Source organism: Gobius niger (genome assembly GCF_951799975.1).
Source record: "Gobius niger genome assembly, chromosome: 5".
Taxonomy (NCBI): Eukaryota; Metazoa; Chordata; class Actinopteri; order Gobiiformes; family Gobiidae; genus Gobius; species Gobius niger.
In genome coordinates this window covers 13,316,857-13,332,183 of record NC_136856.1, presented here as the reverse complement: position 1 = coordinate 13,332,183, position 15,327 = coordinate 13,316,857, and the positions used below count along the sequence as shown (strand labels likewise).

Sequence of the window (15,327 nt, the reverse complement as noted above, 5' to 3'; positions counted from 1 at the left end):
CTGGAGTGATTACTGGAAATGCATCTCTGTACACCTGTGTTGGTGTAGTATTAAAAAAATTACCACTTTCCTGCTAGAATAGTCATTTACCACATGAACAATGCCTAGATTGTATTTTTTAATAATAATTAATACTTTAACGTTGTGCTCATTGCGAAAAAACAAGTTATTTTAAGCCTTAATGATCATGAAAGCAACATTAAATGATCGTCACTTGAGCTACCAGCTGCCTCCAAGTTCCACCCATAGTTCCCATCATCCATTGCCAAAACATGACCATCACTCTTCTTTATTAGTTTAATTAGGAGTACAGCTCTCCTGCACATTCACATACAACCTTATGAATATACATAGAGGACAGTATAGCTCATCCTTTGCTCTTAGATCCGATGTTAATTTGATTTATTGTGACACAACGTGCACCTCCCACTGACTGTTTGTTTGCCTTTCCAGACCAGCTCCTTTTCTCATCCGCGGCTTCAAGAGCATGGCAAAATTAGCAAATGAGTCAACCCCCTCGCAACTCGCTATCTCTCCCCCTCGCACTCTTCTCTCGGTTTCCCTTCGTCTATCGTGCGCCTGTTGCCATGGCGATACAACACGCAAGCAGAGGAGGTCAGATGAGACAGAAAGGGTAGTGGAGGTGGCCACGCTAGACGACGGCATGCCTAATAAACCACGCTTCACACATTGGAGTTGTATACTGTACTTAAAGGGGGAATGAATGCCCAGAAGTGTTTTGTCAAAGAGGAACTCGCCAGACTCCCGGTGATGGCTTAACCCTCTGCATTGCCTCCATTGCATGCCATCTACTTCCTCTCAGCGGGCAACCTGTCAAAGCTGACATTTTTGTGGCTATTCTCATCTCACACATATAGAAGTAGGCATGCTGAGCTACTCCAGCACATTGAAATGAGACCATTTTCAAAGGAAAACTTCATATTCATAGCCCAACTAATCAGCTAATCAAGACTTTGTGTAGTTGCTATAAATATACATGGAGGCAACTTTAAGGATCCTTGGAAATTAGTGTGATTGCATTTTCACCTTTGTCTTTACTTTACTTTGACACATTCATAAGTTGTGTAAAACCTTTCTCATGGATTTAGCCTTTACAATATTGCAGCTATAGTAATACAAAGCACTTTTCAATGTTCAGATCCTTGTGCATGTTGTTTACTTGGCAAATTCCCGTTTGAATGCTGTAAGCACTCTACAAAATGTTAACTGTTTAATTTCCTGTCTGTCTCTTCCTTACAGAAACAGATAATTGTGGATCCCCTGGCGTTCAGTGAGGAGCGTTTCCGTCCCTCTCTAGAGGAGCGGCTGGAGAGCATCATCAGCGGAGCAGCCCTCATGGCCGACTCGTCCTGCACACGCGACGACCGCAGGGAGCGCATCGTGGCTGAGTGCAACTCTGTGCGCCAAGCTCTGCAGGACTTGCTCACTGAGTACATGGGCAATGTAAGTGCTCTCCTCTGCTGTTTTCATGCACACAAGCACGTCTAATTTCTCAAACATTCATATTCCTTAAAGTTAGATCATGTTATCTCCAATTACTACTTAGTACCACCCGTATTTCCCCACACACAGCTTAGCATTTACAGATTTGTTAGGACTTTAACATTAAAAGCTATGGACCATAGACTGTTAAGGTAAGACCTATAGCTTGTGTTAGGCACAGACAATGCTGCAAATAAATGAATGTAAAGCAGAGCACTGGGTGCTCGAGCACAAACACTTCTGAGGACTCACTCAGGGAAAGTTAATTGCCTGTGTGGCTGCTAAGCTCTCTGTGGCTGATTGAATGTGTTTTTTATTATAGTAGGAGTAGGCCCTTTTATTTTCAACGGCGTAGATTGATGTGGTCTGCTGGAGAGCTATTGTCTGCTGGGATTTCATAAATTGGATGACAGTGTTGCCTCTGAACAACTTTTCTCAAATTACTTGACTAGGTGGTAATAGCATTTAAAGGATCTTGTGAGCTTTTCACATTGTCTGTAACTGTGTAGCAGTAATTTTCACCTGATATGCCTCAGGTTCACTTTTGGAAAGGTTCGTAATTAAAGCTGCTGTCATTGGCTTTGTTGCAGCAGCACTGCACTTAATTTAAACTTGGACATATTTTAGATTGGAGGAAGAACTTTTTGATTCAGTCATAAATTGACCAGTCAGGGTTTGCTTTGCTCTTGCCACACAAATGATTTATTGATAAATTTAATATTCAGTGTCAAAGTGCCTTTTAGTTTATGATTTGATGCGAGGTTTCCCTTTACCATATTTTGTTCCTTCCAACCACTGCTACTTTAGCTTTTTGTCCACTCTATATGCAGGCAGCATTTCAGAGCAAGCCACTGCTCAAATGAATTGTATTAATATCTTATTTATTACCACCTATGATCCAGAACTGCATCACTTTTCCTCTTTTTTTCTCACTCGGTAGAGTAACTACACTTCTTCCAGGTTCGTATGTGCAGCCAACTGGCTTGTCAGTAGCCCAGGCTTATTATTTAGAGGACAATCTGAAAATGCCTTGCCAATATCATATTGATATATTTTGGCATTTGATAAACAACATTGTTTTACGGCAGTCACCTTGACTGTTGGCCTGCACTGCAGCTGTATTATGCTGTAAGAGCTGCTTGGCTTCAGTAGGCAAAAATCATCTTAATTCAATTCAGAACATTCACTGGTCTGAGAAAATGCTGACTAAACTTTGCGTTTTGTTGTCAAAATGGAGGGATGACTTGAGATTGAGTTGGGTCAGTGCGTTATCTCGCGTGGAGGTCCTCCTGAAGGATGATCAAATATACAAAGTCAGATGTCAAGCAGGTTTGTGTGTTCTGTGTCTGTCGCTGCCATGCCTCCTGTTATTGCTCATCCAGGACAATGCCAGACTATTTCTTGAGTCATACAGGCTTCCCTGGTCCTCTTCAGAACAGGTTTTCTACTTCACTGAGTTCGCTGGCCTTCTCGGATGATCAGCAGACTTTTGCACACTGATGGAAGTGACTAAGCCTTTCATTTGAACAAATGACGGGAGCAGTAGAGGGTCCTGATGTCCACTTTGTTTGAGCGTAATTGCCTTTCACAATCACCTTTCAAATGTTTTTTCTGTAATACTGTCAATGCCTAACTATTACACTTTTTTCTATCATGTCTTTTTTTTTTGTTCGTCTCATTAGAAAAGGACTGAAGAAGCATTGACAGATTGTAGTCAACCTTTTCTCACCCCAGATTGACAACTTACAAGTGTTTTCAGAGTTGGATTCCTCGACAGAGTGTCGCCAGGTTGCTCTGACATATTAAGCCGCTGACATTTAAGGAGTGATGCATTATCACTTCCGTCTTCATGAAAAGGGCAAATTGGTCACGGGGTTGGTCTTTTCTGTGTCATTGTAATTGAGACACTACCAAGTAGTTTTACTTTTAAAAGCACATTTCACCTTTACATCTTAAACTCAATGGAGCTCATCAGTCCTGTGCACTGGAGGGTTCCTGGAGTTAATGTCTTATTCATTTTTTGCTATTGGAACTAAAAAAAAAAAGAAACAAAGGAGTGTGAAGGCACAAAGGATCAGGTTTTTTTTTTTTTACTACCAACTGATACGGCAAAATACTTGCATAATGTTTTGTTTTATAAAGTTTCAAATAAATGCCTACCTCTCAATATTTTCTTAATCCGTATGAAGATTTTTTTTACTTCCTGAACCAAGCAAGGGGGCAGGCCATTTGAGCTCCCTTGAACACTGTCATTTTAAGAGAGTGACTGAACTGTCCGATGTTAAGAAAACAGTGCGGTGAATGCTATTATTCTCAGACAAATCAGACACGGGAAGGGGCCAGATTACGATAATGAATGGGCTTTTGATGCTCTTGAGCGGAAGCAAAAGGTTCAAAGGGGCTAAACCTAATTTGAGACCAGTGCAAAAGCAGTTCATTTTATCTAGTTGTAATCTCATCTAAATGCATAATTAAAACAAATTACTCTCCACACAATGTAACAGAGAAAGATTTAGTGTCCCCAAGGCCTTTCCTATATTTACTGCCTCCATAAAACACCGTTCTGTCAGTGAGAGCCAGTCAGGCACCCTTTTCAGACATGGATCCTGATCTTCTCTGTGGCTTTGAAGGCTTTTTGATTGGTTTTGCCAGCAGGTGGATGCACAGTTCACTTCCCTTATAACGTTTGCGCTCGGTGAATGTCAGCCACCGTGGCCATTTTGTGAGGCAACTATTGAACACATTGTCACCTGCAAGACGCTAGAATCTTTTGAGAGGAATATTATATGTAAGCGTCTGTACTTTTAATTATGGCCATTCGATTTGACAGATTTACACAATCCTAGAACAAAACGCATCGAAATATTTTCAGGTGAGTTCATTGCTTGGCACAGTGGTTCCCAACCTTTTTTTATCCCACGTACTTGAGGCATTAATATATAGGGAGGATCCTGCCAAAATTTAAACATAGATTATTCAGTATTTATGAGAGAATAATATTGAAAGTAATATTGAAATTCTACTCCGATTGACCTTTTTTTTTTTTAATCTGAGGTCATTCCAAGTACCCCATGCCAAGTGCTCAACTTCCCGTACCCCTGGTTGGGAAAACCCTGGCACATATTGACAAAAACGATGCAAAAATGCCAATATTTCAAGTGCGAATCAGAGCCGATTTAACATCACAAATGGTATTCAGTGTTAAATCGGGCCTAAAGACCGTTTTACACCCTGCTGATGTTTGAGCAGCTACACTGTGTGCTCAGGGTTAAATCAAGTTAAATAAGCGGAAGTGTTTGAACTTTTTCCCCTTCAGAATCATTAAAAATTCATTCTTAGACAAATGTTCACAAAATCTTTTACCTGGCCTACATTTTAACAGTGAAGCCACTTTATACCATGTTAGAGTAAAGTTTACATCAATGATATCTCAACCGCTGATGGACAAACCGCATCGACGGGCCTGAGCAGGACAGACACATGTCTCATGATCTTGAACAAAGAAAGTAAATCGACCAATAATAATTTACCTGAGTAGTTGTTTTTCTGAATGAACAGGTTAGTCATCACACTGATACAAGAGTGTTGTATTTTCAACTATATTCCAACAACCTTTACGATGCTGCGTGAGGACATCTTAATAGAGTATACTTATAAAATCGTTTACACGTGTCTTTTTTTTATGTTCATGGTGGTTGATCGAAGTGACGAAAGAAAGAAAATCTCCCCGGAATGTTTTGGAGTATCATAATTTATATCTGCCATTCATCTTAAGATTCCTCATCTTTTGTTAAATGTGTAGCCATAACTCATGTGCAGTGCTTTCTGGGTTTGAGACACCAATAGTGGAGTGGCCATCTGGAGTGTTGGGATTGCTCCCAGTTGGCCGTTTTACAACTGGGAACAATGCATCACGAGAGTGGAAACAAAATTTAAACACAGCTGAATGGCAAGGATATATGACTATAACATCAGCCACTGGCCAAGACGCTGTTAAGTACTACATCAACTAGATAGACCTGTCAGGCGCAAGTATTACAAACCATACCTATTCATTTTGTTCATGTAAGCATTTTCACTCAAGGCATATTGGAACAATCTGAAGTTTTACTTATGACTTTAAAACTTGGCCGATAAGTCAGCACTTTGTCTCCTGCTCACTTTATATTATGTGCCCTCTTTGGAAATAATTATGCCCAAAATCCAATTTCAAGGACTTTGCTATTGCAGTTGGCCAACCATTGTAAGACTTTTTCTTTTTTTTTTTTTAATCCCTTTTCAAAAATATTCTTTCTGACATCCTATACTGCCCATTTAGAATAATGAAAAATCTAATACAAGTGACTTTGCTTATGTTATTTGCAAACCTTTCCATTTAGTCAGGGCTTATACACCTTCTCAAATACTCCCCTGAGTTGCTAGTGTTTAGATGATGCAATATGGTAAAAGAATTGCACATAATGTGTTGGGTAATAAATACATTAGAGTTGTGTTTTTGCTTGGACCGGAGATCGATATGTCCGTCCTAGTAAGCATTTTCCAGATTTATAGTTGGCCTTGTAATGAGCGCCTGAAGCATACAAGTGCTGAGTCCTTGAACCCTGCAGACCACTAAAAATCACCTCTCCCACCTGGGCCCCCCGCACCTTAATTACGAAAGCGCTTTTCTGTAGCACTCATCAAAAAAAGAGCAGGTAAAATTAAAACGCCTCTCCCAGAACAATAGTCCGTCTCAGTTGCGTTGTGTTGGCATCTTTGGAAAGCACGAGCTTGAGGCTGATGGGTTTTGACTGCATTCGTTCAAATTTCATGCAATACTTGATTTTGTAATCTTTTCTCATCTGCTTCCAGACATGTTAAATTAGAAAGTGTTTGTAAACTGACAAATAACTTGGAATAGTAACACCGTGAAAATAAATATCTTCCAATTCAATATCCAACAAAAGTCAAAGCTTTAGATTGACTGTGAAGGAAATCTAGACATTAACCTAATCTACGGTTATTCTCTGCACTAGGATATTACAGATAGAGATCATATTCCATGTGAGAGCTCCACCATTTAGAAAACCACTTGTATGCTGTAACAATTTTATTTAAAAATATATATGATTTTAGGGAAACTGTTTTTCTTTTTCACTTTGGCACATCTTATGCACTATACACATATGAAATTGTACATTTACAATAGAAAAGGAAAATGGGAAGAGAAAAGCATTCATTTTGCACAAAGAGGTGGGGTAAGATTGGGGGTTTACTTTACTTTTTCTTTCTTTTTTTTATTTTTTGTAGGCAGGATAGGAGTCAGGGTGAGGTGACAAGAGGAAACAAAACAGTTTACAAAGAGCCAGAGTGCAAAGGGTGCATATTTCTACAAATTCAGTGGAATTTCAGAAGTCACGTAGTACAATTTTAGCTTTAGACAGTGTGATGTAAAATTTGCGGACAAAACCTCAAAATGTACACATCTTCTGCTGTTACAAAACAAGTATCTGCAAAGTTGGATAAAGCCAATTAATTGGAAATTCAAACTCAGTTTTGACTTTTGGACATGCAAGACTGAAAGATGGTTGGTTAAAAAGAAAAGAAAAGTGTGACTGTTAAAGTTTGGCTTTGGAAATCCTTATGACCAAAATGTCTTGCAACATTGTATAATTCATTCTGATTTTATGTGTAAAAGATTTTTGGTATACACAAACACATCCTAAGTTTAAGAATCCTAAAAGCATGGCCTGAAATACATAGACACAATCATTATGTTTAAGTGGAATTGATTGGTGTCACTAATGATGACACCAGGCTACATGTTGTGTCCTTAGTGCACTCTCCCTCTTTGTCTGAACAGAAACCAACTGCTTAGTCACTCTTTCTTTGACTTGTTTTGCACGGTCACCGTTGGATGTCATCTGTTGACTCATGACTTCATAATCTGTGTTGTCAACTTGGTTGCAGTCTGTAAGTACTTGCTTTTCTACCACAAGGCTTGGCCAAAAGATGCTCTTTTAGGGGACAAGGACATTAGCCTATCGTCCCATCACTTAGCCTCAATCTCTGTTCACCCTGCCCCCACCACCAAAGTGAACACAAAGAAGTGCGGGGCTGCGGCAGCAGCAGCTCTAGTCTGATGGTAATGCACATCCTCTCCCTGCTGCATACAAATGTGTCCTGACCCAGGCTCGCTGTGCGCTTATCACTGGATCTCCATTTGCTCTGGGGTATTGACCGCAGTTTAACTTGACACGTGTGGCTGTCAGATGTGAAAATGTGATGTGTTACTTTCTGAAACTCCATATTACGCGTAGACGACACCTGTGTCTGTTCTTTTGGAACACGTGAACAGAAGTGTCCTTGTTGCAGAGTAGTGTGAAAGATGAATACCACTGAAACACTTTGGAGTCACTGAACAAGCTAAATGTTGCCGGGTCACTGGTGTGGCTGACAGAATATTAGATTCTTTTTGCCTCGTCTTAATTGGTTCAATCTTGAACCTGTCACTCCTGATTAGGTCGAGGAGCAAAAAAGCCAGGCCACTGGGAAGGGTTTATTTCCAGAGTAAAATGGCCCCCTGTCTGCACTATGCATAACTTGGTCTCCAAACATAACAATTCACACAATTTTTTTGACAAAAAAAGAAAGTCAAAGCGGGTCAATTAACAGTATGTGGCACTTACAGAGTTGCACAAGTCATAGATGACTCATTCAGCCTGTAATATACTCCATATCCAATGTATGGAAGACACCCATCTGTTTTCACTTGGCAGTAACAGTGGCATATTAATAGTAAAGGAGTAGCAGCTCCTTGTGTTTACAAAGTTTCTCAAATTTTCCTCGTTAATTACTTTTGTAGAAATTATTTCATTTTAGATTATATAAAGAAAAATATAATTTATGTAAAATTAGTTATTTCAGCAACTCTGTTGACAAAACATATGACCTCCAGATAGAATTCAGAATGGAGTTTTGTAATAACGGTCTTTAATGTATCATAGGATCTCCAAAACAGTGAAACTACAAAGCAAAAACATTGTGATAAAGTTGATCCAATTCAATCGCCAGTGATTAAGTGATGGGCTTACAGTTACTGTGGTGCAGTTAAAAAACAGGAGTTCAAAATTCACTTGCAAAAGAAATAATGTACATCACATTTCTCCACTTAATGTATTCCGTTAGCAATGAGCCTTTGGCCCAAATATTTTCTGTGCTGCAGAATATAGAGACAATGTGGAGACAAATCTCACAGTTTACAATTTTCTTGTTGAAAATGATTGCCCCTGCCTTAAACAACCTGCATTCATAGAAAAATAAATTTTGTGACTCTCTACATTATCCCTATACTGTCATATCCATAACCTTTATCATTGTAGCATTTAATTTTTCTTTTTCTTAAATCTCACTTGTAGAAATTAAGCTTTTTACAGAAATTTAAAAAGAAAACCATAAAAGCAAACCCTGTATCATCTGAAATGGTTGAATGGCAAACCATATGCTTTAGGAATAAATAAGAGTTTATACTTCACACTCTTTGTAAGGCAGTTGCTGACATTTGCACTGCCCATAGCCATTAATGATCACAAGTGCCCCCTCCTCGTGGCTAGGCTCGTATTCGTTATATGGCACCTGTGTGGCTAGATCTGCCATAGGCTGCCTTTGCTGGGTCCTCATTTGTCTGCGGTTTTGGATAGCTGAACAGTGGCGTATCCGGCGCAGGGTGGGGGGGCAGCACTTCCGTGAGATATACACAACAAAAATGATGAAAAAGAATGAGAAGAGCAGGGCCATAGTTCCGATGATGACCCTATGAGTCATAACAGTGTTGTCTATAGCAGAGAAATCATCCGTCACAGCTGGTTCTTCCGATGTAGCAGTTGTTGCTTGAGCAGTACGGGGAGTTGGTGTTGTAAATGTTGTGGTCATGGCGGTGGAAAAGCTAACGTATTCCTCTGCATAGTCCTGCGTTGGAGTCGGCTGCATAATTCCAAACAAAGAACTTGTGATATCTGCAGCTGTAGTAGCATCTGTGGTCGTGCTAATGGTCTGAACAACCGGCGCTGAAAAATTCTGACAAAGTTGGAATCCATAAACGGCATCAAGAATCTCCTCTCCCTGGGCGTACTCAGGACTGTGGCAGAGAATGGAATGTTCCCACCTTCCCCTAAAGGTGCTTAACCAAGTGGCAAGAGAGCAAATCCTTTTGGTACATTCCCACAGGTTACTGGACAGCCCAATAGTACCTAGAGACTGCCACATATCCAAGACTTGAGGATCCAGGCTGCTCAGTTTGTTGTTATCCAGCAGTAAAATCTTCAAATTTGGCAGCGTTTGAAACACGTCAGATGTCAGGACTCTGATCTCATTTCCTGTGAGGTCCAACTTTTCTAAAGTTGTCCAGGTCCACTCCATGCCACAGGTCACATTGTTGATTTTATTCCACTGCAGATATAGAAACTGTAGAGCAACAAGGCGAGGGAAATGGGCCAAGTTGATCTTGGTCAGTTGATTATGCTCCAAGTGGAGCTCTTTAAGTTTAATGAGCCCGGCAAATCCATTCCGGGCCAAGCTCCGTAGACGGTTGCTGCTGAGACCCAGATACTCCAGGCTGCGACAGTCCCAGAAAGCCCGGACTGGGGTGGTGCGGAGCAGATTGGAGCGAAGATGTAGAATCTGAAGCTTTCTTAGGCCGTGGAATAGTTCAGGCTCCAGGGAAGTCATCTGGTTGAAGGACAGGTCCAGGATCTGTAGGTTGATGAGGTGAATGAAGGTTGTGTTGGGCAACTTGGTGATTCGATTGGAGCTCAGGTTGAGGTCCTTGAGCTTATACAGCCCTTGAAAGGCGTCCTCTTGAACGGTGGTGATCTGGTTGTGGTCTAGATGGAGCCACGTGAGTTGGCTAAAGCCGTAGAACTGGTCGGGACTGAGCTCTGTGATGCTGTTGTGGCGCAGGGACAGCCCCAGGGCCCCCTTGTCCACACCATCTGGGGGGGCTTGGAGCCCCTGGGTGTCGCAGTAGAACTGCAGGTCCTCACAGCGGCATTTCTGAGGGCAGGTTGTGCATGATGCAGGAGGCAGCAGGCACACCAGAAGCATGCTGATCACACACGCACACACAGCCGCTGGTGCTGGTCCCACCAATGGCCACCTTGAATGGAAACCTGGGTGGGTTGAAAGATAAGAAAATGAACTATGGGGCGGGAAAGCTAATCTCTGCAGAGCACTTATTACTTATTCATGGTGACGGTCCAGCTTTCTCTCTGCTTTCATTTTTTTCCCTCGCGCACACTCTGGCTTTGGTACTGCACAGGCAACTTTGATGTTACATGTGAACATGTGTTCTTCGAGCCCTGGCTTTCATTTCATTGATATGTACAAACAATTGTTCGGCAATATTTCAAAATGTATGTTATTAATGCCAGACTTGTGCTCTCAAGCAGTTTAGAATCGGTCTTCTCGATTCAAGCCGTCTTTGCTTTTGAATGGAGCTTCTCTGTTAGTGTTTGCTAATTAGACCGGATTTATCTGATTTCTATCACATTTGCTGTATTATTATTTTCCTCATTTTAACTTTACTGGTTTTATTCACTGGAAGTTTAGCTGAAGTCTGATGTCATTGAATATGTGGCATGTTTTTAATTTGTGACGAAGGAAAAAATGAAGGACAGTTGCGGTAAATGGACAAGGCTTAAGAGCTTTTAGTGCTTAGCCTCCCTCTGCCTTACTTGCATATCCTATTCATGTCCAGACCTGCGATATAAAAGGGGATAACTTACCCATTCTTTTGTGCACATCGGAGGCTGCATTCAACTGTCCTTTTCCGCAGACTCCTGGAGCAACCAAATGGAAGAAGAATCCAAAGGGAAAAAACCCTTTTGATTAAGCACAAAAGGAATCAGCCTTTTTGGAAATGAAGCAATTGGGAGCCCACTCAACTGAAACAAAATTTGAAATTCCATGTCCCAAGATTTTAAATCCTTGTTTAATGTCCATTAAATTCCAAGTTCAAAAATGTCCAGGGTTCATCTTCCCCCTTTGTCAAAATCCTTCAAAAGTATATTCATATAGGCCTATTTATATATGTTTTAAGTTAATCGGCTGCGTCCAAAATGAATCCGGTGATCAGTCTCCCCCTCCTCCTGCTCCTTCTTCTCCTTCTCTTATTTGTTTCCCCGTCAGCCGCAACGACTGTCACCCCCGACGCTTAATTGGAGTCGAAGCGGTCCCCTCTCGTTTGCCGTGGTCCTCAAAGCCCTAACTTGTTGATGGCAGCCAGGCGCGGTGCTCTCGACGCCGGTGGAGAGAGACTCAGGATAGCCTCTGCAGAGCTGTGAGCGGAGCCCGTCTGCTAGCGGAGACGCAGGGAGAGAGAAAAAAGCAGAGCGGGGAGTCGGGGATGTTATTCTGTGCTTTTTGTTGCAGCCACTCAGTGCTACAGAGTGGTGGCAGCCTGGCGTCGATCATCACTACCATTTCTCTCTCTCCTCCGCTCTCCCACACAAACAGCCGCTCGCTCGCTCTCTGCCTCAGTCACTTGCTTTTTGTCTCATACGCACTACTTGTGTGCACCTCCAGTCTTCGCTCCCTCCCCCCTCTTTCTCCTAAAGCTCGTCACCATCAGAATATTGATAACTCGAATGTGTTGCAGCAGCTCACCAGTGAAATTAACCACTGCTGTAAATCCTGGACCGTGCCTTGTTGTTGTCTGTGCACTGTTTTTGAATGTGTACAGCAGCATAAATAAGCTAACATTACAAAGCGCATATATTTCACAACGCATGTTTGTACAAAAGATCAACAGCAGAAATAGAAAGATGCTGCCTTGTATCTAGGCAGAAGTGATCTAGAAGTGTATGTCTGGCTTTTATTCATAATTTAAATATTCTGAGTGCCGCGCTTTAATTTTTGAGCACTGGCGTGTGATGTATGGCCAGCTGCTCTGTGATAAAATTAAACCCTGAACATGCAAAAGGAGAGAGAAAACATCATTATAGTTTGAATATTTAAATGAGTGTAGATCTTTTTTTGATAATCCTGTGTAAATAAATGATGGATTATATATCTCTTCTTAAACTTAAGATGCAAACTCATCCAGATGTGTTTATTCGTGCTTTGCCGTGATTTAATGTCTCAGCTTTAAGTGCTGTTTGTCACACAGGTTATTTTCTAATGTAGGACAGTGAAGCGCAGATGCAGTGTTGTGACATAATGTGGTTCTTTGGGATAGCTGTGTTAAACTAAACTCCCTTCACTGTCACTGTAGGCTGTGCTACATATTCACTGAGCTGAAAAGAAGCCCTCATAAGATGGTCATTACTTGTTAATGTTATTATATAATTCTGTGTTTTTTGACATATCCTGCCTCTGGCTTTGACATCCTCCTACCTGACCGGCATACGGCTGTCAGTCGGCACATTTCTTGTGCTAGACTACATCTCCCTCTGGGATTCCTATGCAGGATGTGTGAGAAAAACAAGGGTAAAGATGCTCAAATCTCCCGGGCACAGTGGATATCCCCCAGGTTTGCAGTTTCTGATGTTTAAAAATACAGCTGTTGAATGAACACATTTGTGATATTTAGCAGTCCTAACCAAGTTTATTGATCCTCTTAATTTATATGTTTGCATATTGACTATGTAGTTCCCCTTATACCATGGATTCCTTAATCCGTCCTGGAGGAGATGGATAGAGATGCTAGAGAGAAACTGCCTCCATAATAAGCACCTGAAGAAGTGCTTTGGAAGCCTCTAGCGTGGAAATGAAATATTGGCCAGGCCTGAATGAAATAGGATTGAGAAGTAGAGGCAAAGCAGTGTAAAGCCCTACCACAGCAGAGCCTCCAACCGGCACAAAATCATAGGAGATTAGTGCTGTTGAAGCCCCATGGCCCCTAACTATGCACACAGCCCCCCAATGGGCAGGGGCTGGTGGGGGATGGTGGCGGTCACTGTGGTGTGTTGTACTAGAGTTGATTCAAGCCCTCTGAAGTTGACAGACAGCCTTCAGTGTCAGTGCATCTTGGGCATTTTTCTGGTGGCTGTCCTCTTGTCGCTCTAATTTCCCTGTGGTTGCACCGCTCTGTATCTGGGCGCCTCACTCCACCTCCCTCCATCTCCTTATCCTCCTGAAAGTTTTAGTTATTCACTGTACGCTCCAACAGTTTGCACAATGTGACTGAACATCTCTCTGCTTTCAGTGTGAAACTGTGGTTGGGGCTTAGACTGTTGCTGGTGTGCGTGTTCGCTTTGCCTTTACTCTGCCGGTGATGTTACTGTGATACTGTACATAATTTACACGGTTATCTATTCATAAACAGCTGCCATTTATATTTCTAGCATTTATCATAATGCAACATAAAAAGGACCAGGAAACTGCTGTCTTATGAACCATGATGCAATCCGCCGTAGTTCTTTGTTTGAACTCACTGTAGGAGAAATGAAAGCTGTGCCGATATGGGTTTTCACTGTTTGTAATCACTGTTTGCTTTATTAATTAAAAGGGTATGTTGTCCCAAATTGATAGCAGAGATTTGAATGCAAATCATGTGTTTTGTACCCAAAGCAGCTGTGCCTTTATTCCCCGGTGCTGCACGGTGTTTATGTTGGATCCTCTTTGGGTTTGATTTTAGTGTATGCTTTTGTCATTCAAAAGGAGCCTTGAAGGTAAACCACTCAAGCATTTCAATAGTGCCGTTTTAACGAAGAAAAAAACCAAAGCTCTTTTTTTAAAACTCTATTGTTCACCCTTTACATGTTGTCTTGACTTAAAGCTCACATTGGGTTATTATTTTTCAGGCTGGAAGAAAGGACAAAAGCGATGCTCTTAACACCGCCATTGACAGGATGACCAAGAAGACCCGAGACCTTCGTAGACAGGTTTGTACTATAACATCTCACTTTACTCAAACCAGTTTTTTTTTTACTTTTTACCCTGTCATAAAATTATCCAAAACATCCAGAACCTGGAGTTTTGCTTCATTCACTTCGTTCCTTTCCTTCAATGCTTCATTATGTATAAAATATCACTGGACCATTCTGATCTGCCTTCAAACTGCATACCGTTGCATCATGGATTTGTTAGCATGCAATTGACTAAAAATTAAGGCTCGCTTGTTGTTTAATTCCCCCTGCTGCCAGGAGATGGCAGTCCAACTGGTCTCCTTTCCTTAGACAGAAACTATATAGTATGTGAATATCACTGCGCCCAAAACACACTGCTCTGTAAACTGTCCACACTGGGTTTAACTAACAGACTGAGTTTTAACTGTGCCCTACCTTCACAGCTGCGCAAAGCCGTGATGGACCATGTTTCGGACTCCTTCCTGGAGACCAACGTTCCCCTTCTGGTCCTGATCGAAGCTGCCAAGAATGGGAACGAGAAAGAAGTGAAGGAGTATGCGCACGTGTTCCGCGAGCACGCCAACAAGCTGATCGAGGTAACTGTCACTGTGCATCTGGCTCAAACCAGGCCGAGCTTCATGCACTCTTTCATTTCGACCTTTACCCTTGTGGGATCGTGAGCAGCAAATCATCTGCCAATTAGCGTCAGTGATGTGCTTGTTAGTGCAAGTGCAGCGAATTGCTGATTCGCTTAGTGGTAGTTAATCGTGCTGCAACTAATGTTTAACTTGCTAATTGATTGAATATGAATCGATTAATGACTACACCGCAAAAGGTGAGCGATTATTGGACTTCCAAATTTTAGGCACATTATCCAATGCCATGATCAAACCTCCTTACTCAGCACACTGTATGTTTTGGAGTTCATTTATACATTTTGGAAACTGGGCATAATTGGGTCTATTATAGATCCAAATTGTATTTCAAACCCGGGTGTCTA

General features: G+C 41.5%; 2 protein-coding genes across 3 annotated transcripts in view; one reads left to right on the top strand and one right to left on the bottom strand.

The window, feature by feature from the left end:
* The window catches only part of ctnna1 (catenin (cadherin-associated protein), alpha 1), a 60,637-nt gene that overhangs the window by 11,544 nt on the left and 33,766 nt on the right, over positions 1-15,327 (top strand). For both annotated transcript variants that reach the window (XM_079556432.1, XM_079556433.1), the window contains exons 7-9: positions 1,261-1,464; positions 14,283-14,363; positions 14,771-14,923. In XM_079556432.1, coding sequence (XP_079412558.1) covers positions 1,261-1,464; positions 14,283-14,363; positions 14,771-14,923 — 438 coding nt within the window. The remainder of the gene's footprint in view (positions 1-1,260; positions 1,465-14,282; positions 14,364-14,770; positions 14,924-15,327) is intronic.
* Positions 6,605-11,989, bottom strand: lrrtm2 (leucine rich repeat transmembrane neuronal 2). The gene is made up of 2 exons (XM_079556435.1): positions 11,265-11,989; positions 6,605-10,649 (listed from the first exon to the last, which is right to left on the bottom strand). The coding sequence occupies exons 1-2, from the start codon at positions 11,266-11,268 to the stop codon at positions 9,007-9,009; spliced, it is 1,647 nt and encodes a 548-aa protein (XP_079412561.1). The 5' UTR covers positions 11,269-11,989; the 3' UTR covers positions 6,605-9,006.